The sequence below is a fragment of the Cucumis sativus genome, chromosome 1 (assembly GCF_000004075.3).
Source record: "Cucumis sativus cultivar 9930 chromosome 1, Cucumber_9930_V3, whole genome shotgun sequence".
Lineage (NCBI taxonomy): Eukaryota > Viridiplantae > Streptophyta > Magnoliopsida > Cucurbitales > Cucurbitaceae > Cucumis > Cucumis sativus.
Genome location: NC_026655.2, coordinates 7,537,787 through 7,561,160, shown reverse-complemented (window position 1 = coordinate 7,561,160; position 23,374 = coordinate 7,537,787). Strand labels below are relative to the sequence as shown.

The following is a 23,374-nucleotide window of genomic DNA, read 5'->3' as shown; positions in this document are numbered from 1 at the left end:
TTGTTTAGTTGAAAAACTAATTCCCCAGCCATCACGCTCCCCTACTCGCTTTAATCTGATTGTATAGATTTGTTAGCCACATTAGTATGACTACACTAACCTCGAGCTTGAGGTTTAATATTTATAATGTTCATGCTGATAAATTTTGAATGGCATGATTAGTAGCTGACTACTTATTCCCTCTATTAAAACCATCTCTATCTTCTTTGTTTTGTTATTTTTTTCCTCTCCTTTTTCCCTCTCATTTCCATGTTGCTTTGTTTTGTTTTATAATTTTCACTTCGCATCGAAGTAACTTGATAGTGCTCATTTTAAACTTTGAAGACCAAGTATCAAATATTAGATACCAACTTCAAACTTTAAAAAGTTTGAGAGTAATTTAAGTAAAAGTGAATAAGCTAACAGTATAAATAAAAGAAACTTAAACAAAAACAAGAATTAAACAGTTACTAAAAATAAAAAATGAAATGTTTTGAGGGAGATTCTGATTAGAATAAAATTACACGACAATCATTTAATGAATGAGACGATAGCAAAGCAACAATCACAGCTATGCCACGAAATTAAGTCCTATTGGCCAATTGTCTATTCATCAATGATTCCAAACAAATCCATGTGCTCAATTAAGTCAGATTAGGACTTTTCTAGGAACCCAAAAATATACATCTATTTCGTACGGCATGGTACGGATATGTGAAGTATATCCGTCCCTTCACAACAAAGAAAAGTCATTTCTGACTTATCCTTTTATAATGAAAGAAAGGCCATTTCTGACCCTTTTTTCTTTTAGCGAAAGAAAGGCCATTTTTTTTCTTGTGACTACACTATAACAACACATTGTTACCATCATTATCCTTTCTATTGTTCCTCCTTCCCATTTGAAGAAACAAAACCAAGGAAGGATCAGCATTACTACCTATTTGCATCTTTTGGAAAAACCATCTTTGCAGTAATTTACCAAAGAATGAGAACGGAGTAGATATAGGCATCTAATGAGAGTATTTCTATCGAGCATAAGCTTGTGAATGAGTGTTGGGCTTGATCGATGGTTGATTCCATGAGTTTAATTGAATTTCAGGAAATGTAGATCATGGGATGTTTACTTCTGTGTCCTAAACAATGCGGGAAGTGAACTCTTGAGAAGACCAGGTCAGTCGAGTCGAGCCGAGGCGTTCATTCCAAATCGACATAAATCTGCAGCCAAAAGTGGATTTTGTGAATTTGGCAGTGAGAGTTTATAATTCAAATAGCGTTTGTCAATCCAATTAGGAAATGAATTAGGCTCACAAAACAGAACCCCCCATCCCACCTAAGCACCCTATTGCATTGAAAGCTCAGCAATATCTAATAGCATACTTCTCTTCTTTCCTAACTTTACAATTTTGATTAAATTGTGTAAATTATAGTACTGCCACAAACACCAAATTATGTAAACGATCTTAGAGGTCCAATCTAAGAAGCAAAGATGTGGTGACAAGTAATTTCCCAAGAACATTAAAACAAGAGCAGGGCCTACAGTAAACCTAGAGCTGAAAAGAAAAACCCATCACTCTTTGGTTTCCTTCTTATTTTATTCTCACAATAGGTTCCTGGGTGTCTTAACAGTGCACTTATTCTACGTGTTCCCTCTGCATGTACAAAGTTAATGAAATAAAAAGAACACTCCAAATAACGTGTTTTAACACGTCCAAACACCGACACGTCGTTTAGCATCAATGTTTCCTATTGGCATCTACACCAGTTCATTCAGTGCATTTTATCAATAATAGGTATCTCTCATCATGAACCTGTGACACCTAACATAGAAACTGCAAACGTGCTCAGACAAGATCTTAAATTCGTTCACGTGCAAGGCAATGAAAATGATGTTTTCAAATAAATGAGATAATTTTAAACCTCTAGATCTGGCGAAGGGTGCTCATAGGCTTTCTTCTCCCTAGTGTCAAAGACTTTAATGCCTGCGATTCTCTGCACTCCGGGTTTAGTGGCAATGAGGTTCTGGTTGAACAAAGGCAGAAGTCAAAATAGTTTCAGCGTGTTCTATAAAAAGAAAGTGTCAACATGATGGAGAAGCTCAAAAGGCTATAGTTTGTTTCCATCTCAGCCGTCCTGGTTTTTAATGGTTGAACAATACACATGCATAGAATGGCATAACAAATGAGGAATTTTTTTTATTTAATAAAATGAAATCACTATCAAGAGTCACAATCCATCATATAAATTTGTCATTCATACCAGGTGGAAATCTGTGGAACCATATGGCTCAACTCTTGGTATGACCTGTTGAAAATTTCATGTAAAAAAATCAGGAACACATTTACAAAACGGATGCATAAAGAAATTCTAGTTTCGGCTGCCTTTCCAACATGTCATCCCTCACCATAACACAGTGTTAAGGAACAAATTAATCGGTCAATGTTGGAGAGAGTGAAAGTTCCTAAATTTCAAACACAAGTTCAACTGGAAAAGATAGCGCTCGTGACAAATGGATTGATCTGGGCACAACAAAAGAAATTACACCAGCTTCTAACATACGAATTATCAAACACGACGAATTCTAGTAGAAAGATAGGATTCCATGACTAAGACAGAACGAGTGAACATACCACTTTCTGAAGACCATTAACCATAACAACCTTATCCTCATCCGAACTGTTAAGTGACATCCAGACCTCAAAAGGGCCCAATTCCCTCTCAATCTGTGTTGTGAGACGCATATGTAACTGAAGAAGCAATAAATCAATCAATTCCAAAATAAATCTGGGAAAATGGTGAGATTAAGAAGCAGAATTAACCCGGAATCCAACCTCTGCTGGAGAATGACTAATTAATTTGATTTTATCTAACTTATTAGATGAACTTTTTCATTAAGAAATAACAACAAAAGGAAAGTTACCGTAAAAGGCCTCTCCAGTCTGATAACATCTGGCATCTCAACGACATTCAACTCAAGCTCCTTGCGAGTAATGGGCTACAAAACAAATATAAACGACCAATGAGAGAAATATAGGCTACTAAATCAGCAAATCAACCCAAGGCTTTTAAGTTGATCGGTTATAAAATAATTAATTTTTTAACACCCTTTCCCTCTTCCTTACTTGTGTGGACTTAGAAATTAGCACAAAAGCCAACAAGTTGGTGGAGATGAAATACCGTGAACATACAAACACACGAACTCATCCTACACTAGTTTTGATACCAACTTAAATGTAATCCAAAAGCTTAGACTAATAGATTATGGTAAATTTAATTTCATATCAATACTTCATCAAAATATTAAAGCAACGGTCATCTTAAACCTTTTATCTAATATAGATGCATCTCTTTTAGAAGTTTCAGTTTGACACATATTAGCTCTAGTCTAGCTATAATTTATCCAGAGTAGTAGATGTCATAAAAAAAATTATTAATTGTAGATTCACAATCTAAATTAGTTTATATTATACTAAATACATTAAATCCAAAAGTTTAAAGCTCGAATAAAGGAAAATTTTAGTTTCTTAACTCAAGGTAAAAAGTACTAATCCATAACAGTTAAAAAGCGATATTAAACATTCACACCAACTATAATAACATGTAACCAATAGATGATGTCAATATCCATTTTTTGCATCAAAAGTTCAAAATTTATCTAAGTAAACAAATTTTAATATTTTTCTTTCTTTATAGGAAAAAATACCAGTGAACCCTACGCATAACTATGTTTTAAATATGATTTTAGGTTTTTAACAAAACTCAGTAAACAATCATCCGTGCATTTATCAACCATATATCGGGTTTCATATGAGGCATTTGACTAGAACCGCAGGGTAATAAACGTGGAAGATCAAAGCAAGGTTTTAGAGAAATAAAAATTCTTGATATCATGTGATAAACAGTCGTCAGTAAGATTTCAGAAACTGCAAAGAAAAATAATCACGTCACAATTGGAAACCATTTCAAGAACATACAGAGGACACCAGGATTTAAACACAGTTTAGACTTAACATTCCATTGGCAGTAATCAATTGGTAAAACCAAGATAAATCTTCTGCAGCACGTGAGAGGTTGCTTACCAATAACCAAATCATCAACAAAAATACCATATAATTGAATTACTTTTTAAATTATTCTATGAATTAAGACACTCACAGAACCCAAAATCTGTTGTGTTTGCAGTCGTCCAGGTTCACCCATATTTGTACGCCATGTTATCTGAAGTTTACCAAGAATATTACTTCCCTCAACTTTCAGCGGAGAAGAAGGACCATTCGTTGAACATTTCAATTGATAAAGAAAATTATGGATTCCTCCACCTGATCTGACCAAAACAGGAGGCTTGAAGACCTCTCTGCAGCACAAAAATAAACATACGCTTGAATATGAGGGAAAAAATGAATAGCAAAATACTCAACCATGGAACAATAAATTCATGACATGAATTAGCACGATAATCAACTATTTAATATCACTAACTGACATATGGTCCATACCTTGTTGTAGATTTATGCTCAGAGTGATGTTCATCAGCGTTTATTATCACCGCATTCCAGTTTGGAGAAGGCTCAAAATCAACTTGGTCCATAAATAGATTTGATTTTGTATGATTTTCAATGCAAGCTTCTAAAAATGTACTATCCTGAAATACAAAGAGAACTATCATATGATAGCTCTTAATGAAATTTTCGAACACGGGAAAACTGGAAATCGGAAAGTACAGTAGTATAGCATTAATCACCACCATTAATGCTTTATAAAATCAAGATCAAGAATCTAGCAAAACTACAAAGCCATAGCACTAAGAACTACTATGAGAAGGAGCTGAGAGCACTTCACTACATCAACACAAATCGTCAACAAAAATCAATAAACGATACAAGTTATATGCAAACAATTCCTCCCTACTCGACAAAATCATATAACTTCAACAAATTTTAAAAAAATATATCCCTAAAATGAAACGAATATCGGCCAAAAATTACCATTTCTTTTAGGGTGGGTGTAGAAGAGAGTTTTCAGAATACCAAGATAAAAACGATTACTTCTATGATATAAAACAATATGCTACAATTGAATTCAAGGATTTACTTTGACATTTAAAAGCAATAAATATACTCTAACTTCAATACTTATGAGACATTCTAAACTTACGTCGACTGCTTTTAGTCAGCAAAACATACCTTCACAACTCGGACCTGCAGATGAAATAATTCGAAGAATATCAGATATCTGATAATAAACCCAGAACTAAGCAACGGAAGCCACTGAAAGCTTTCAATAAAATTCACCAAAGGCGAAAAGAAAAGGGCCACAAATTCTAGAAAAGAAAAGTTGTACGTCGATAATTGTAAGATCCAAAGAGCATATTACCTTTGTTCTGACCGAAAGTGGATTTGCAACCATGAACTTGAAAAACTGTGGAAGATATTTACGCTCACCATCACCATCATTGTACAATGCAGTGCAGACTAGCCTACAATAACGAAATGAAGCATCAATTAGAAGTACTCAATCAACAAAGAAACCACTTCGCAGGCATAGTAGCCAACTTTCAATCTCAAGCTTACGTATGAGCTCCGAGTTCCTTCACATCGTGTTCAACAATGAAGTCGTAACGGCCCCCAGCACGTATAGTTTCAACAGGGGATTTTGATGAATCCAGAAGAAGAATTCTCTGCCTCTCCGTTTGAATTTCTGCCTGTACAGAAAGCTCTAAATTTAACAGCAGAACACATTTCTTACTGCCTAAAGGGAACGAAAACCGACCTTGATTATAACGTCCCTGACTTCAAAATTGGAGCTATTATTCACACTGATATAGCTACAGAAAGTTTCGCCCAAATAAATCGCCCTGGGAGATGATTACCATACATACAGCCAACAATTAACAAACGAAAGACACAAACAGATCAATTCATCCAATTGGAAGGAGGGAGTAGAGGAATAGAGAAGAAAAAAAACCCGAAAGCTTGAGGGAGTACGAGGAGGCCATTGAGACCCATTGCATCAGAGGAATCATGAAGAAGGAATCTGGAACTGTAGCTGAGATCGGAGTCGGAATCGTCAGACAACTGTGGTGCAAGGAGACGAGGGAGTTGGTTAGCAGCCACAGGATCGTCTAAGATGTCCTCACCGACGAGTAAATCAACGGGATCGAGACGGAGAGGAGGATCAACTTGAAATGACGGCCTACAGAGCCTCATCACCCTGAAGGCCAGGGAGTGGGATCCCTGAGCATTGCTCATCTCGCTCGTTATCTGTTGAACAAAGAATCTCAAAGAAGAATGGGTAGTAGCTGAAAATGGCCCCAAGAACTCAGCAATGGAGATGAAACGAATCGATAAAGGACGACATGTCGGCCTTCTTAATCGATAGCCACTGGTCGACTCATCGTATCGCTCGACAGTTGAGTTCAACCCACAAGCTTTCTTTTTTCCTCCTAAACTTTTGTTTTGTTTCGGGTTTAAACGTATCCATTAGGACCATATTTACCAAAACTACACTAAAAGTTGATATTGAAGTGTAATAAGGAGAAAATGCAAATGTATTAGTTTTGACCGTGTTTATTTTAAATTATGAATTTTCTTGTAAGCTTTTAAATACATGCGTACGAATTTAAAACTCAAGATCTTTTAATTCTCAAGTATATATAGATGTCAGTTGAACTAAGTTCTTATCATTAATTATAAAAATTTATTGTTATTATTATCTTTACCTCTCTACCTTTGAAGGTTAAGCAATAATGGTAATAACAAAGATGATAATTCTAGCTACGACAACAATAATGATAGCTACGATAATGGTAACCATAACAATAACTATACGATATGTTTTCAAATGTAATTTGACTAAAACACTTTCAATTTATCAATCGATTCGTGGATCACAAGTAAATAACACCAAAGGTAAAATGAGACCTACTTTTTTTTCACCAATCATCTATAAAATTCTCACTAGAGTAAATGTAATCTAGATGTAATCAATTTGATTTTCAATCTTCTAAAATTTTCAGTTTTAACTATAATACATTGAAATTTTCCAATAGTTGAACAAATACCTTCTTTCAAAAACTTGCAAATATAGAAACGATCTATTCGTGGTAGACATTATTTCTAATAGATTTTTAATAGTGATAAACTCTACCGTTAACAATAATATGGTACATTATTGTCATACTATATAACCTATATTTAAATTTTATATATTTACAAATTCAAATTCCTTTATCTTTTTCTAACGATTTTGTCCTCATTTTTATATTCGTAAATGTCTCGTCCCAGTGAGTTAAATAATTAACTAAGAAAAGTGAAAAAGACAAAAAAATAATCTATACTTTTAATCTTTTGGTTATATCAATTTATACCTTAAACTAATAATTTAAACCTTAAGTGCAATTTTACAAATGTATCAATTTAAACCTTCAATTTTCACAAAAATTTTCAAAGTTTAAATTCTAAATTGTATTTTCAAAGTTTAGATTCTAAATTGATAGAATTATTAGTTTAAAATTTTAACAGATGCAACCCATAAAATTCATGGTTTATGTTAGATACAGATATTATTTTAGAGTTTAAATTAATACAAAATTCAACTATATAAATTGAAAATTTCCCAAAATTGAAAGAAAAGAAAAAAAAATTGAAGACAGGTAAACCGTATTTTTTACCAAAAGTTCAAATCCTCCTATCCTCAATCATAAACCTGGTATCAAACAAAAGTATGATACAAAAAGGGTCACAAACCCTTGTACGTTTTCCACTCCCATACCATGGGACCCCAAACAAATGCCAACTTCAATTGGGCATCCATGTCTCTCCTCTAACAGTTTCAAAGAACAATAAAGTCATTCACTTCCCTACAATGAAACAGAAGTATTCACCCATCTTCCATTTTGAGTTTCTACCTCTCACTGCATTCTTCCCTTTCGTCCCACACCCACAAACCTGAAGCCAAAAGCATGAATACAACAAGCTTTTTAATGAGGATTGTCAATCTTTCTCATGAGCGATGAGGGTTAGCTAGCAAATGAAGACATACATTCCTGTTCAAAATAATTACTGCTCAATTTAATTTATCGAGTATCCATTTTTATACAAGTCATGTAAGCCATTGTCAGTCATCTAGGTGGTGCATGATTATCACTTGTACAACTGCAACCTAATGAAGCCATCAAGCTTCCATTATCTATCTCCATGCTCAACTCTATTAAATAACAATGGGCTAATATGTACAAAACTAAAAGACTGCCTCAGTTACATGCACCGCTGCCCCTACCTCCCCATTTTGATGGCAATGAATCAGGTAGATAGATACGTTTCGTAGGGGGAAAAAATCTTTTCTGGCCTTCTAAGCCAGATATCCTTCTCGTTATATTGGTCACTGTAATGTGCCTTTTATGAACAAGATAATGGTACTCGTCAAGCTTCCCACGCACTGTAATTTCAAAGAGGTACAAAAAGGGTTGAAGACATAAGTAGTACAAAACAACAGTTGGGAAACAAAAAAAACAAAAAACTGTAAGTGCATCTTCTGTAGTTAGTCATTTCTTAATAATCATAAAATTGTGAATTGGCTGGAGAAAACAAGAAAAAGGAAGTCATGCACAGCTCTAATTTGTGCGTCCACAGGCATAAAACACACATAGAAGATGACAATTAAAATCATTTCAACTATTTCCATCAAGAGTAGTTTGAAAATAGAGCTGTGAAGGAACAGGCTTCCATATTTCACCTCTTAACCTACTAAACAAAAACGAGAGCCATAATCATTTATTTTCAATATGCGCTACTTGAATATGTTAAACCTTATGGCACATTTTCAATTAAAGAAGGGCATATAGAACAGCTGCTCAGTTAAAAAATAATGACTTCAGTCAACAAGGCTCCCTCTGTCTCTTTGGTATCTATTAAACTAGCTACACTCGGACTAGTAATGTCTAATTAGTAATTCTTTCTGTTCAATTTCCTTCCAGAGGGAGAATAAAGAGTTAGAATTTCCAAATCATCAAATTCAGATAATAGAAGATCGAATACAACATACCTTATGGTGGGCAGCACATGCAGTGCAAATAAGGTAAAGATAGGGTCAATCCTCCAACTTGTGTAACTGTATTCCCTATCTCATGTAATTGTATCGCTAGTGTAACCGTACTCTATCATATGAAGCAATTTGATTGCATGAACTTGAGCCTTAGTCCAGCATTAAGGAAAGGATTTGAAAATTTGGTCAGATGGTAGCTGAAAGTCTGCAAAATTATAAATGACAGCAACTATCATTGGACGAAAGTGAGCATATTGCGACCCTATTGTTGAAGCCAGGGTTGTACGTGGGAATGCATAACTATACAACTCGAACCCATGTTCCACCACACATTGGGCATCCATAAGCCCACCGGCTAATCCACCAAGTCTCCCTCTCGTTTTGAGTAGTATCATTAGTAGCACCAGGTGAAGCAAAAGCCGATGTCTGCCTCAAACATCTCATGCACTGCAAATAATAAAGTCATAAGATTCACAATGAAAATAACACAAAGAATAGCAATACATATTCTGCACTAGTCAGATATCTCTAAATTTAGGATAAGTAGTACACTATCAACATGAGGCCAATTAAATCTAGAAACATGTTGCACTAAATTGATATTATTGCAAAATAACTCATTGCCATTTGCTTCCTAGAGTTGAATAAAATTTTAATGTATTGACACAAGTTGTACCCATTTTACTGTCCCAATTATGCAGTGTGATTTTGGAATCTAATTTGTGTTGTCTTCAATCTATCAATTTCTCTCAAGTCTCAATACTTACAAAACAACATCTATGAACTAGAATGTAGAATCATTGATCTAATATGTGAAAAGTGACAAGGGAACTACATATCAGACCTTATACCAAACCCCTTCGAGACCAGTCTTCCAGACAGCAGTCACAACATCTCTACGAGATCCCATTATACCTAGGAATGCTCCAAGGCCAATGGACGTATTCAAGCCAAAAGCAGCATCTCTTTCAGACATCCTGCGCTTCCTAGGCCACAAACCATTAGCTCCATAATAAACATTGCAATTTTCCAATGAGTTGAGATCGAGTGGATCTGATGAATTACTAAGCTTAGAATTATCGTCATTGGGACCCAGATCGTCTACATCAGACCAAGGCCCACCATACATATTCCGCCTGTGCCATTCTTCAGCTGGAGGGTGGAGTTCTAATTCCCGTAGCAACAGACCAGCAGCATCTGCACCTCTAGGCCGAGGCATATTCTGCACAACAAGGCCATAAGAAGTAGAAATTAATTAGCTCTAAGGTAAATGTCAACTGTAGGACTTCCAGTTACACGGAAGATGTTAGGTCAATATTCAATGTCAAGTCCTGCCACCATCAATGTTAGATGTTATATTCAAATAAAAATACCAATATGACATCTCCGCCCATCTCAAGGGGAGTGATTAAGTAAAAGAATCAAAAAGCAACTTCTGTTATAATACAGTAATGCTTCAATGTATTATTAGCCATCCAAGATTAGGGGATAATAAAGATTAATTCCACAAGTCGTTGCCAACAAAAAAATTTATGAATATACGATACGAACTTCATACTCGCTAAAAGCAACAAACATTATATACCTGCATATGTGGACCAAGGGAAGCTTCCACAACTTCGGGTAATACAGTATAGTTGCCATCAATGTAATGCAGACGCACTTGGATATTACTACTCCCAACCTGAGAAACAGGTAATGGATGTGGAAGACTAGCAGTACGGCGGCAGAGGTCTATAAGTATGAGGAAAAGGACTTTCACCTACAGAGTAAAAATTAAAGCAGTTCAAGCTTTCTTTTGTAATAAAAATTATGAACTTGCCTAATTAACTTCATGTCAAATAACGATCTTCCCTTGCAAATAAAAAGAATTTACCCAACTGCCTATACCATAAATGATGAATACCACCAACTAGATAGCTCAGGTAACTGGGAATTATCCCCAGTGGGCTAAAACAGAGGAAAGGAATGGATAAAAATTGGAAAAGTAACTTGTTTACCTCCTCAGAAGTATATCCTTGACCAGCATTGCCTGTACCGATTCTCGACCTACCAGCAAGCCCTTCTTCAGCACCTTTAGCTCCAGTTACAAGCTGACTAGCTCGAACTATTTGACTTTCATCAGGTTTAATTATATTTTGCACCGGCTTGACAGAATTGGAGTTGATCTCCTCCACTTTTCCAGGAACGGAAGGTTGAGGTTTTTGGCTGTTTGCATCAGCATTTCTTTGAGAAATACCAATATAACGGGAAAGCTGAGTTCGGCGAAAGAAGAAACAGAAGAGCAAAAGTTGGCATAATCGGTGTAAGAAATGGCAGTCCCCAATAAGTCGAACAGCTGGGGTTCCAGGAAAAGTTCCAGTGTTGATGCTTATTGGCATAAAGGTTGATGAACCGCTAATCGGGTTTGGTGTTGAACTGGTAACCCCATCAGTTGTGCTACTAATCTTGGCAATTGCCCCTTGTACCCAAGCTTGCATCTGTGTGCTTCCTGTAGTACTTGTTGTACTGCTTTGAGCACCTAGAAACATAAATAAAAAAATTTAATTGCATGCAACCTAGATTAACCTGGATGTGGCATGCCTCCATTTTTGCGTGAAGCAACCAAGGAGTTGCCTAAGCATCATCAAAGGAAACGAGCCATCTTAAAGCCGCGTATTAATGTATAAATAAAATAAAATTTATTCATAAATAAACAAAACTATTGTTTAAAAATAAAATTTTGAAGAATAGAAATAAACAAACAAAAAGGATAAGATAACAGAACAAGCAAGAAACAAATTGTCCGAAATTTGAAAACTTGAAAATTTTCAATGTGGGACAATAATCAAAGAAAATTCTTTTTCAACAATTTATTGATAAGAAAACAAACTAAACTCACCTTGGCTTGTTGCAGGAGATGCAGAACTGGGAGTAGGACTAGCCACTATATTACGGTTGCTACCAGTTCCAGCTGTAACAGCATGACTTGCCAAAGTGCGGCAGAAACTAGCATAACGTCGCAAACGTGTAATGAAATGTGAAGCAAGATCAAGCACAGCATCAACATAAGCCTGCATCACTTTGCAACTCTCAAAATAAGTGAAAGAGATGATTTTAATTAAACATACAAGTAAAAGAGAGAAAACAAAGTAATGCCCTTGCTCACAGTTCAATAATCATTAGAAAGTCATAGCCACTCTTATCAGCTTAAAAGTAGCTAGGAATGCTTGGAGGCCATATACCCAAGCCATCGTGATGAAAGACAAAAGCACTTCATATGTTCTGATTGCATTGACACTAGTTTCTTTACTGTAATAAATATAAAAAGTACATGATATTTCAGGTTTTGGACAAATAGGGATATCTTGGACAAAGTCTTAATTGATTAGAATTAGGATATGTTTCCTAACTTAATTCGGATTAGATTTACTTTTCTTGATCAATTAGAACTAGCTTCTCCTTTCGTCCCTTGGGAAAACATCAGAACAAGTTCCAAGTTTGAAGCTAGACAAATCAAACCTGAATGCTGGGAATCAGTGCTGGTTCTACAGCCATTGCTTCAGGATCAATGCCAGATAATGTTTCGCCGGATGCATGCCATGGCTCAGATAGTAAAGCAGATGGGTTTATTAAAGCAGATTCAATTCCTTTACCCAACATATCCAGCAACAACCTTGCTTGCATATCTAAAACCATTGCCCTGACTTCTTGGGCATTAGTGCCTTCCAACAATCTACATTTTATTCTGTCCAAGCTCTGCATTGTGGACAAGACAGAAAAAAAATGAAAAGAAGCTCATAGGCAGTTGAGAAAACAAGTCATGATTCTCTAAAATATGATTAACCAGCTCCAAGGATGAGATAAGGTCGTTGTAGATATTTTTTAAGGAAAAAAGACAATTCCAAACCTCCAATCAGATGAAAGTAAGAAAGGCAAGTAATGGGTTCATAAGGTAGCTCAAAACAAGGAACGAAAACCACCAGATAAGCAAATGAAAAGCAATAGATAACATGCACTTTGAGATCTGGGGAGTTAAATGTAAAAAGTAGTTTGAAAAGATTCAAATTGCTACAGTCGGTAATAACAAAACAATGGAGAACTTACAGGACCATACTGCTGCCTGTGCTGGCTAGAAGGAAGTGAATGAAAATCAGCATCCAAAACTGCTATGACGCTATTTGGAGAAACTGAAATGACATATTCATCAATTAGAGGTGCCTTTTAAAAACTGTCATGTTATTTAGACGAATCTTGATCTCTCACTTGCACTGTCATTTATGTAGTGACAATTACACAAAACTCATTCATGCATACCAATGCCATCTTCAGCAGCACTCTGTGTACAGCCAACAGCATCCCACCAATCAACACCAACAAGAAGGCTCCACCAAAATCTACAGAAATATAAATTATTAAGAATAACCATGATGTTCAAAGTATTGATATAAATAGATCTACTGTAACCCATCAGCTTAAGCTTTTTGGTTAATTGGTGATTTGGTGATTTAACATTGTATCATAGTAGGAGGCCTTGTGTTTGAACCCCGCTTCAGTTATTATTGATAGTCACTTGTTTGGTCTTTTACAAATTGTGAGTCCACAAGTATGGAGGAGTGTCAAAAAGTATTGATATAAGATAATTTAATTTACCACAACCCATCAGCTTAACCTTTTAGATTTATTGGAGATTTAACACAATATAGAAAAATCATCCAACACTTCAGCTGAATAATAATTTCATTAGAATACAAGAAATACCAAAGAATGGCCACCATCCATCAATTCACCTTTCAGCAATTGCACGCTCCCAAGTTGAAGAGTTGGCCTTCAGCTGATTGCTAGGAGCTGCAGGAGGAAGAACACGAATGATCCTCAACATGGTGCAGTCCTTGTTTACATCATGCCAAACAGATGCTGAACAGCAGCTAGTGGAAGAAAAAGCAGGGGCAGCAATGGCTGGTCCAACATTGATCTGGTAGTTCTCAACAGGAGCGAAGTTTGGACCAGAGAAAATATGCACCCCACCACAGAGAAAAGCAACAGCAATCTCACCACCATGAGCAGAATACACTATTCGAGCAAGTGTTCTGACATCACTGGGAAGATCAAATGGATCAAAACAAACTTTTTTTGCCTTATCAATATAAGCCCCAGACAGCTTCCGCAGATCAGAGTTTGGCCCTGATACTGCTGATTGATTAGATTTAAAATCACTAGTTGGTGAAATACTCGTGTCCACTTTAGATAACCAAACTGTTTGTGTGGGTGCCTGACCACTGAAGCTGGCAGTGGGATTTCCAAAAATTTGATGGAGAACAACAGGCTGAAGTGAGGATTCCCAGCGTTGCACTCTCCACCCAGAAATTGAAGGACCTTCATCCGGATCATAAGGAGACATGTACTGTCCTGCATGAGTAATTAGACCATCATCAAACTGAGATATACAAAAAGGGCTAATTAAAGGAGGTGTGTGTGTGTGTGTGACGTATAACTTGCAGCTACCAAAAGGAAGGGGGCAATTGCAAAAAGAAACGTCTGAAGTTAGAGCACATGGGAAGGTACTATTAAGTTAAGATCTCAACCGAGCTACATCAGCAATCCCCTTTACATCATAATAAATGCATCTATTTCTATAGGTTCACAGTTCCCACCTAGTGAAATAGTTCCTCTCACAAGAAAATAAACCATAAAAAGCAGTAAAATTTTCATGATGTGAAAGAGAAACTAATTGAAATTCATTGTACAGATAATTACCCTCAACTATTACAATAGCTATAACCGAGCCACCCCGAGTTGGGTCAAAGGCAACAGCAGTAACTCCAGAACCCCATGTAGTAGTTGTGGCAGATTGAGCTGCAGCCTCAGGGGAGACATATGCAGAAAAATTAGAAACTGGTGAACAGTGAAGTGGAATAGTATCATTAACATCTTGATCTGTCTGCTTTTTTCCTTGCTTTAACTCAGATAATAAAAATTCTTGCCAGCTAAAAAGATATGCAGCCAATGGGGCAAAACCAGACCAATTAGGAGGATTGAGTGGGGCAGGGACCCCATTGTTTGTGGTTGTCTTTGGGGTGGCCTGAAACCCATTTCCAGGGCCAGGAGTAACCTCCCAGACAACAACAGTGGATGGATTTACAATTGGAACTCCTGCCACGTGCATGGCACCACTATCTGTGATGATAGCATCAGCAGCCATGATTCCACTTGGTCCAGCACCCAAAAGTCCTTTGCTTGTGCAGAACCATTTTGGTGGTGAGCTATTTTGGCTAGGAGGCCACTGGGACCAATGAAGTTGAACAGAGCCTGAAGAGAAAACCGAACAAACGCAAAGAAAATTTGGCCACCTAGCTGAAACAGAAGCAAATTACTTCATTAGACATTTTTTAAGAGCATTTGACAAATTCTGGACATATAACTTCTTTTTTTTATAATAACCACGGTGTCCAAGGAAGAGCACACATGCCTTGGGTAGTCCCCACAAGTCAAACCCTAACTCAAAGAAACTTAAATTTTTAGTTTTCCCTTTTGATCATTGGCCTAATTCAATGTGGACATTTAGGAACATTGGAAAAATACATATACTTAAACAATTTTATAATCAACTATGAAGTTGATACTTGATCCTGAACTACAAATCTGCAGAATCAGATATATGTAAAAGTAACTCACGTGAAAAAGATTTAAATTTGGAACAACCTGACGTTTGTGACTGCTGTGGAAGAAACTTTTCCTCAAAATTTGGCTTGGAATTTGATGAGTTGGATTTTGACGAAAGCCACCTATACTGATATTGTAAACATGTTTAAAAAATGATTAAGAAACACCCTAGTTACCTGAATGAGAAAGAAGACAAGTATATGACCTAAGTAAGAGATGGAATGAAACTAAAAGAAATGATAATCACCACCAGAAAAGGAAATCAAGGTAATGGCATAATTGGAAAATGCATATGTATGAGTAAACCTCAAAGTAAATATTTAACATAATAGAGAAGCTCAGACCAATCACTGAAAACCAAAATGAAACTTCAAATACATCATGCTTTACTTTGCGTACTTGAGCATCAATTACAATTGCTTAGAAATTTAGTAAAAATTTTGGTATAGAACTTAAGTCTAAATCTTTTAGTAACTTGACTAAGTAAAAGATAGGAAGAGACAATTATATCTTAAAATTTCCATAGCAGGTACTGGCCTTACACCAAATGGTAAAAAACAACTATTGCAAGCTACAAACTTAACATAAATTAAAAATCTAAATAAACCATTAAAAATTTAAGACTATGTATCATAGATAATAAACATACTGCAGACAACCCTGACAGCCACTTTGTAACAACTGCAATATCCTGTCGCCATTCATGCTCAAGCTGCCAGCAGCTAGCATCCCGAACAAGGTTAGCTGGACCCTAGAGGAAAATAGAACGGTAAAACAAATCAAACAAAGATAAGAGTATGCTCATATATAGTTTAAGAGCATATGCAAGACCACTAAAAGGTAAAGCTTGTGACATGAACCCTTGATTAAAACACTAATTATTAGAAAATCTTGATTTTGAAAAAAAGAAACTACCATTACATTTGTTGAGGAAATATATAATTTGAGCTTACTCGAGAAGGCTGGGTCCAAATAGTTGTCCTCCCATGGAAATTAGCTATTAGCAAAGCACGTGGACAGGAGGTTGGGGACCATTCAATAAATTGAACAGAATCACGTGGAGAGTCTGCAGAATGTGAAATACACTTTACTGAAAATTTCAGACGAGGAAAATAAAATGCATCTGAGGAAAAATCGTAACAAAAAAAATCCCCGAAACAACGGTGCTCTACCAATTCCTCTTCTATCCAAGATGAACTCAACTTTCTCCCAAGTTCTAAATGCTTTTTTCATGACTTTTCCCTGAAATAATGGTATTCTGCCAATACCTCTTCTATCCATAACTCAACTTTCTCCCGAGTTTTGCATAAATTTTCATGATTTTACCCTGAAACAATGATGCTCTACTGATACCTCTTCTATCCAAAATAAACTCAAATTTCTCCCAAGTTCAACTCGTTAGACTAAGTAAATAGTCACCAAATCCTATATGACAAACCAATTCAAGGGGCAAAATGTAGAGAATGATTATCAAGAATATACAAATTAAAGTCAACCAATGTATTAGACAGTAAAACTCTAGGATTTCCTTTATACTTTCGAGTGTTCGGGCCAGCTTGCAAAATTGACTATTCTCAAGGAGCAACCATGTAGCCCTACTACATTTATTTGCCAAGGTAACTTGTAGGAAATTAAATCTTGCATTAGTGTCCATCATGGTTTGATTCATTCCCTCGAGGCCCTTTACATTTACATGGCCTAGACCACTAGGCCAACCATGGTGGTTTAAAATTTGATGTAAATAGCCAAAGCCGAGAGAATGTTATTAAAAATAGTATCCTCCTTACAAAATAAAGGTCCTATGTATAGAGAAAGGGTCAAGCTAACCGCCTAGCTACCCAAATAAGTAGGAAGTAAACTATAAATCCAAGATAAGGTTGTTACAACTGAAATAAAAATAAAACTAACAGTTGCAAGCTAACAAAGAAAAAGAATACTCATAAAACCAAAATTCTAGGCTTGTAGGTTCCCCAGCTTTACAAAATGGTATACTAAAATCTCCCAGCAGTAAAATATCACCATAAAGTTAAAGAGTGATAGAACGCTGAGATATGTAAGCACATTAGCACACAGTATACCTGCAATGACATTGAACACAGCACACTCTGTCGGTCGCTCTGGAATCACAATGTGAATGGGAATCCAAAATGGTGGGTTTGCGTTGGAACTAAAAAAAAGATCAAAACCATGATGTCACTAAGAAGACAAATTTGACACAAAAACGATTAGAAAGAAATTTTAATGGAAAGGGTAACAACACTAGAATTCCCTAATTGGAGCACATATTAGAGAAGGGGAAAAATTACTTAGAATGGATTCACCAGCCGTAAGTAAGAGTTGCCGTAATGAGCTTTAATTATACGACTAAAGTCCTTCAATTCTTGGTATGTATAGAGCAAACAATTTCTAGAAATGAAAACAGCCCAAGATGGTATACCATTTATTTCATCGTACCTTCGCTTGAAATGAAACCACAAACTCACATGACCCATCCAAAACATGATCATAAATAAACGAAAGCTAACCTCGGAATTCTCGCACATGTCTCGGATGCACAGGCAATAGCATTCAGCTTGCCACACCAAGCAACAGCACTGAAAAATAAAACCCAGGAGAGAGAGATGAAATTGAAGCTCCCTGAAGTAAGTCAAACTCAAAGCATAAAACCACCGAACTAATGTTTAAGCCAATTGGGTGCAATTCCACCCAATTGGCCACGTGCCATAACCATTAGACTAATTAGCATATCCAAATGTATCCCTCAAAGTAATAATCACAAAATTCCAAGTTTAGGAACATGAGCATGAATATCCCAATAACAATAAAATCATCAAAAGCAGATAAAACCGAAAATCCAAGAAGCAAAACTAACCTAAAATTGCGACAGAGTTCAGGAACGCTCATTTTATGCTGCAAATTGGATCTTGGCTGCTTAAGCTTAATTCGAAAAACAGTAGCAGGAGTGACCAAGTCCTCGTCCATTGCGTCATCAGGCTTTTCCATAACCTCCTCCTGAGCAGGCAAGGGTTCAGTTTTGTCGGACACTTTGGGAAGCTCCAAAGGCTGAACCTGGGGTTGTTCCTCCCCTTCGGTAGCGTTGGAAACTTGAGTCATTGACAGGAAAGAGAACCCTAATTTATATAGAAAGAGAGAGAAAGAGAGAATGCAATGCAAGTGGTGGAAAGTCGCAATTGAGGATGACAGGTATCACTGTTGAGAGAGTAGTGGGGTTAATGTGGGTGGCTTTGGATTTGGCTTTTCCTAAAATATATATAAAAATAAAGAAAATTGGTGAGTGGGTTTGTCTTTCTGCTTTGTGCTTAGGGTTTGGAGTTGGCCGAACATACAGGAAGCAGCAGATTCCTCAATACAGTCGACAGTCGTTTCATGGCCCTTCAACTTCACGCTTCGTCTTCCTCCTCTTTCTTCCTCAACGTCAATCTCAAAACAACAAGTTAATCTATATTCTATATATACTAAGCTAAGGGAAAAGCTTTTCATTTCTTTTCTCTTTCTTTCTTTCTTTCTTTCTTTCTTTCTTTTTGTCATGAAGTTATATAATTTTACATTAAAATCACATTTTATGTCTAATCTAATTCACATCTAAATAAAATAATTATAAGAAAAATCACATATAATAGCCAATCATTTCTACCTTAATTTTCTTAATCATAATTTACTAATATGTACCTGTTTTAAGAAAGTCGAATGAATTCTTATATACTCAAAGCCTACAAAACAGTTAAATAGAAACGTAACATCTTTTTTATATTTATGAGTGTTCAGATCAGTTTACGTGTACGTTAACGAATTTTACTAATAACGACTTAAAACAATCTCGAATGAAGTGGAATTGGACGACCTATTATTGGTGTTATCAATATCCACATTATTTGTACAAATTCTTTTAAGATCATTAAAACATGGAGTCACAAATTTGTTTCTATTATTGTTTTTTTTTTTTTCTTTTGTCTTTTGGGAGTCTCATCAAGGTACTTTATCAAAGTGGGCAATTTTTATTTACTTATTTATTTATTGTTAGATAAACAAATATCACATAATTAACCAATGAAGTAAGAGACCATTTAAGAATATGGGGAAAAAAAAGGAATATATAAGGAAGAGGATTTGTATTAACTTTTCAAAGCTACGTGATTTTCATTTTTTTTTGCATGTAATGGTGTTTTTTAACTTTTATTTTTTTTTAGCTAATTTTTTTTAAAACTTTTGAAAGTTTAAGAGTAGTTTAACACAAAGCACATAGTTTAGGAGTCTTTTGTATAATCTAACTTAAAACAAAAGTAATGCTTGTTTTAGCATAAATTTGGAGTATGATCATTTGAACCGTGGATCTCTCGATGTTCGATCTCCATAAAATCATTTCAATTACCACAACAAAAAATGAAGTTATTATTTATCAAAATAAATTGTCACATATCAACTTGTAACAGACATTTGGGTGGACTATAAAAAACACGTGGGAATGCAATCTAAGTTATTTTCTAAAATAAAAAGGTTAAAAGTTAGAAAATGATATAGTTGGAAAAGGAAAATATAAATATAGATAGTTTTGTGAGAGAAAAAAAAGCGTTTTAATAATAGAGAAAATGTAAATTTTGAAGTAGTAAAGGAAGGGGGTGTTTGGCTACCAATCAAATGATTGGTTTGTAATGTAATCAAAAACTCATATTTGGATTTAGTGTTTTGGACCTGACTTGTTGTATAAAATACAAATCGTTCTAGTAGTTTTCAACCCAATCATCTTGGTCATCATTCTCATTTTTCACAATCACATTTTTATTATGTTTTAGATTGCTTGTGTTTTTCAAATCTGTTATTTTCAATATTCTTGATTACATTCCAACTCTTCAAACAACCTCAGATAACAAGACGTATGTTGCTCTTTCCACTTGAATTACTATTAATTGAACCAATATTTTATGTGCATATTTGGTTGGCATAGCTCACCTCAATAACATGGTAAGAATAATGACTTTTGTTTTTAGTGGTTTTGTTCTACAAGAGATAAATAGTTTGTCGATTTATCCCTTACCTCCCATTATGACAGGTCTTTCTCCAAGCATTACACCATTTGCACAATTGAGTTAGTATACAAACTTAGCATCATTTATATTAAGATGATTTGAAACCAAAAGCATAATTTTTTTAACTTATCATTTTCTTAAACCTTGTTCATGTAAGATAACTAATATTTTGACAAAGTTTAATACTTTTAAACCTATTGCTATAAAATTAGGGATACAGTTGAATCTTCAAATATCGTTTCTAAACTAAAAAAAGTCACACAATTTATTTAATAGAACTATGCGGGTATGGGAGGGAATTTTGTACAATGGCCTACGATAAGAGATCTAAACGAAAAATTAATACCTTTTTAATTTTTTTTAAAAAAGTATTGTAATACAAAACAAAACTCCTATTGCTTTTGGAAACATTAAAATGTCAGTTGAGTTGGATTCATGTTGATACCTTATATTCACGTTATTCTTTCTTATGTAAAACTATACTTTAATCTTAAATGCAGTATTTTTCTCTTTTATTCATCTGTGTTCCTTTTTTTAGTATATTTATTCTTCTCGCTTTTGCATTTCTGTAATATTTGTCGTTCTTTTTTTTCTTTAAGTACTGAACAATGAGTGACAAGCATATATAACATAAATAAAACAACGTCAAGTACTGATTACTGAGTATCAAACATCAAGTAGCGAGTATCGAGGATTTAGTGTATTAGATATAACATAGAGCATATATAACAAAAACATAGAATATCAAGTATCGAACATCGTGGATCAAGTGACATTCTCAATTACGAGCGCATTAATAATTTTTAGAGATAAATCGGTAAATTTACAAAAAAAAATTTACACAAATATGAGACCACATTTTTTTCCCTTTTCAACTCGGAATAAAAGCCATCCATACAAATCTCCCCATATTTATTACACACTTCTCAAGTCTTGAACTTCCAACGTGACTACCATTTTCCTTTTGAGTTTGACCTTACATAGACCCTTGGTAGTTGTGGTTCGTTCCCAACAAAAGTTAGGCTGATTAATTTTTATTTGTTTTCACATGCTTTGCCTTTTCTGTTAAGGAATAGGAGAAATCAGACCATATAGTTAGTGATTCATAACGCACATTTATATATTAGTTGGGTGCTATATGTTCACTTTTGGCTATGTTTGACGATATTGCTAAGTTAGTTTATTTGACTGAATTAATAAATTATTTGAATCTATTTTCCACCCCTTGATTGAAAACATATTCTGAATAACATTATTGGCCAATTGTTTTTTCAAAAATCATAACATTTGGCACCAAATTTGTAAACATTTCCGTTCAAATAGATATAAATAATATATATGAGTGTGTAGTCCATGGTGTATGCAACATCGAACACGTTTGACTAAAAATGACAACAAAAAAAGTACTATAACTAACTTAATTGATATGCATTTTAGACTCTGTACGTAACAATTTGATTTTTTTTTGTTTTTAATTTTTATAAACTAAGGCTATAATATGCTTTTTATTCTAAAATTATTATATTATTATTATCTATCATTCACCAATATTTAGGTCATATTGAATTTTGAAAAAAGAAAAAAAATTTAACCATTTGTTTTTGTTTTATAAAATTGGAAAAAAACCCAAACCTTTTAATTAAAAAAGATGTAGAGGTAGAAAATAAATTTAATTTTGGAAAACCAAACAACTAACAAGTGGAGTTCTTACCATCAAAATGTTTGTGGTCTATTAGTTAGTATTTTATTGGCTCCCTTTTAATTGAAATGATCACAATAAAATGTTAAAATCCACGTTGGAACGAGACATGAGGAGTTAAATTGAAAACAGACGAAAGAGAGTGTAATAAGAATTACAATTCGAGTCTCAAACCCTTCGATCTAAACGTATATTTAAGATCCTAATTACTATATATCCAAAAGTATCATACAATGAAGGTTAGATAACCCTATGGTGAGATAAAAAAAAAAAAAAGAAGAAAAACAGAGTCTATGCTTAAGCTTCATTTTTCTTTCCTCCCTCACGTTCAATAGGAATCCTATAATTGAAGTATGGATGCATTGAAAAGACCTCGTGAAAACATAGTTCATTTATCTATATATATAACATTGTCTTCTAAGAAAAAATTAAAAACTATATATAACATTCAAAGATTCATTATTTTTTCCTCTCATATTAAATAAGAATGCAGTTGAAGTATGAATGCAAACAACGTTCAAAAGACCTTATGAAAACATAATTTAAAAGATTAAATAATGAGAATCAAAGGATATACCCATAACCTCTACTTCCTTGACTTTTCTTTCCTCTCGTGTTTGATTTTAATATAACTGATGTATTAATAATACGGTCCTTAAAAAGTTTTCAACTATATCATTTAAGCATAGTCTTTTCAAAAGTTTCCATTTTTCACTATTAGCATGTATACTTTTTTTTTAATACAATACTTTTTTTTTTTTGTTATTATTGCCGAGATTGACTTTGAAAAATTGAATAAAAGTTTAACTTTATCTTCATTCCACTCTTAAAATACTAACGAGGTGTTTTTTTTTTGTTATTATAGTTTTAAGTTATACTAGTTTGTAGTTTGTATTTGAGTGTAGATTATTTTAGTTTGAATTATAATAGCATGTGTTTGATGTGTATACTATTTTAATTTAATAAAAAA

At 34.6% G+C, this 23,374-nt stretch overlaps 2 protein-coding genes across 3 annotated transcripts; both read right to left on the bottom strand.

Moving 5' to 3' along the window:
• Positions 1-450: 450 nt before the first annotated feature.
• LOC101207519 (trafficking protein particle complex subunit 13) lies at positions 451-6,339 on the bottom strand. The gene is made up of 12 exons (XM_004146546.3): positions 5,941-6,339; positions 5,746-5,830; positions 5,547-5,677; positions 5,350-5,452; positions 5,160-5,174; positions 4,473-4,618; positions 4,132-4,330; positions 2,897-2,971; positions 2,607-2,723; positions 2,236-2,280; positions 1,897-1,998; positions 451-1,194 (listed from the first exon to the last, which is right to left on the bottom strand). The coding sequence occupies exons 1-12, from the start codon at positions 6,222-6,224 to the stop codon at positions 1,174-1,176; spliced, it is 1,323 nt and encodes a 440-aa protein (XP_004146594.1). The 5' UTR covers positions 6,225-6,339; the 3' UTR covers positions 451-1,173.
• A 1,215-nt stretch (positions 6,340-7,554) lies between these two features.
• Positions 7,555-19,110, bottom strand: LOC101221162 (mediator of RNA polymerase II transcription subunit 16). 2 transcript variants are annotated; one of them, XM_031883931.1, is made up of 18 exons: positions 18,533-19,110; positions 18,186-18,254; positions 17,739-17,827; positions 16,614-16,726; positions 16,310-16,411; positions 15,700-15,787; positions 14,755-15,351; positions 13,788-14,406; positions 13,315-13,394; positions 13,105-13,187; positions 12,520-12,756; positions 11,900-12,071; positions 11,019-11,539; positions 10,604-10,780; positions 9,863-10,240; positions 9,019-9,465; positions 8,254-8,412; positions 7,555-7,922 (listed from the first exon to the last, which is right to left on the bottom strand). In XM_031883931.1, the coding sequence occupies exons 1-16, from the start codon at positions 18,772-18,774 to the stop codon at positions 9,319-9,321; spliced, it is 3,714 nt and encodes a 1,237-aa protein (XP_031739791.1). In that variant the 5' UTR covers positions 18,775-19,110; the 3' UTR covers positions 7,555-7,922; positions 8,254-8,412; positions 9,019-9,318. The 2 variants fall into 2 exon arrangements, with proteins under 2 accessions (XP_031739791.1, XP_011653115.1); XM_011654813.2 differs by lacking the exon at positions 7,555-7,922 and having other exon boundaries at positions 7,994-8,412.
• Between the last annotated feature and the right edge of the window lie 4,264 nt (positions 19,111-23,374).

What these genes read in the sequence shown, in the direction of transcription:
- LOC101207519 (XM_004146546.3), bottom strand. Translation starts at nt 6,224, where the DNA reads ATGAGCAATGCTCAGGGATCCCACTCCCTGGCCTTCAGGGTGATGAGG. An exon ending in TTAATGGTCTTCAGAAAGTG is followed by an intron (nt 2,281 to 2,606) that starts GTATGTTCACTC and finishes AATTTTCAACAG; the next exon opens with GTCATACCAAGAGTTGAGCC. An exon ending in ACCCTTCGCCAGATCTAGAG is followed by an intron (nt 1,195 to 1,896) that starts GTTTAAAATTAT and finishes TTTTGGCTGCAG; the next exon opens with ATTTATGTCGATTTGGAATG.
- LOC101221162 (XM_031883931.1), bottom strand. Translation starts at nt 18,774, where the DNA reads ATGACTCAAGTTTCCAACGCTACCGAAGGGGAGGAACAACCCCAGGTT. An exon ending in AAGGATATACTTCTGAGGAG is followed by an intron (nt 10,781 to 11,018) that starts GTAAACAAGTTA and finishes TTTACTCTGTAG; the next exon opens with GTGAAAGTCCTTTTCCTCAT. An exon ending in CCCTTGGTCCACATATGCAG is followed by an intron (nt 10,241 to 10,603) that starts GTATATAATGTT and finishes CTTGTTGTGCAG; the next exon opens with AATATGCCTCGGCCTAGAGG.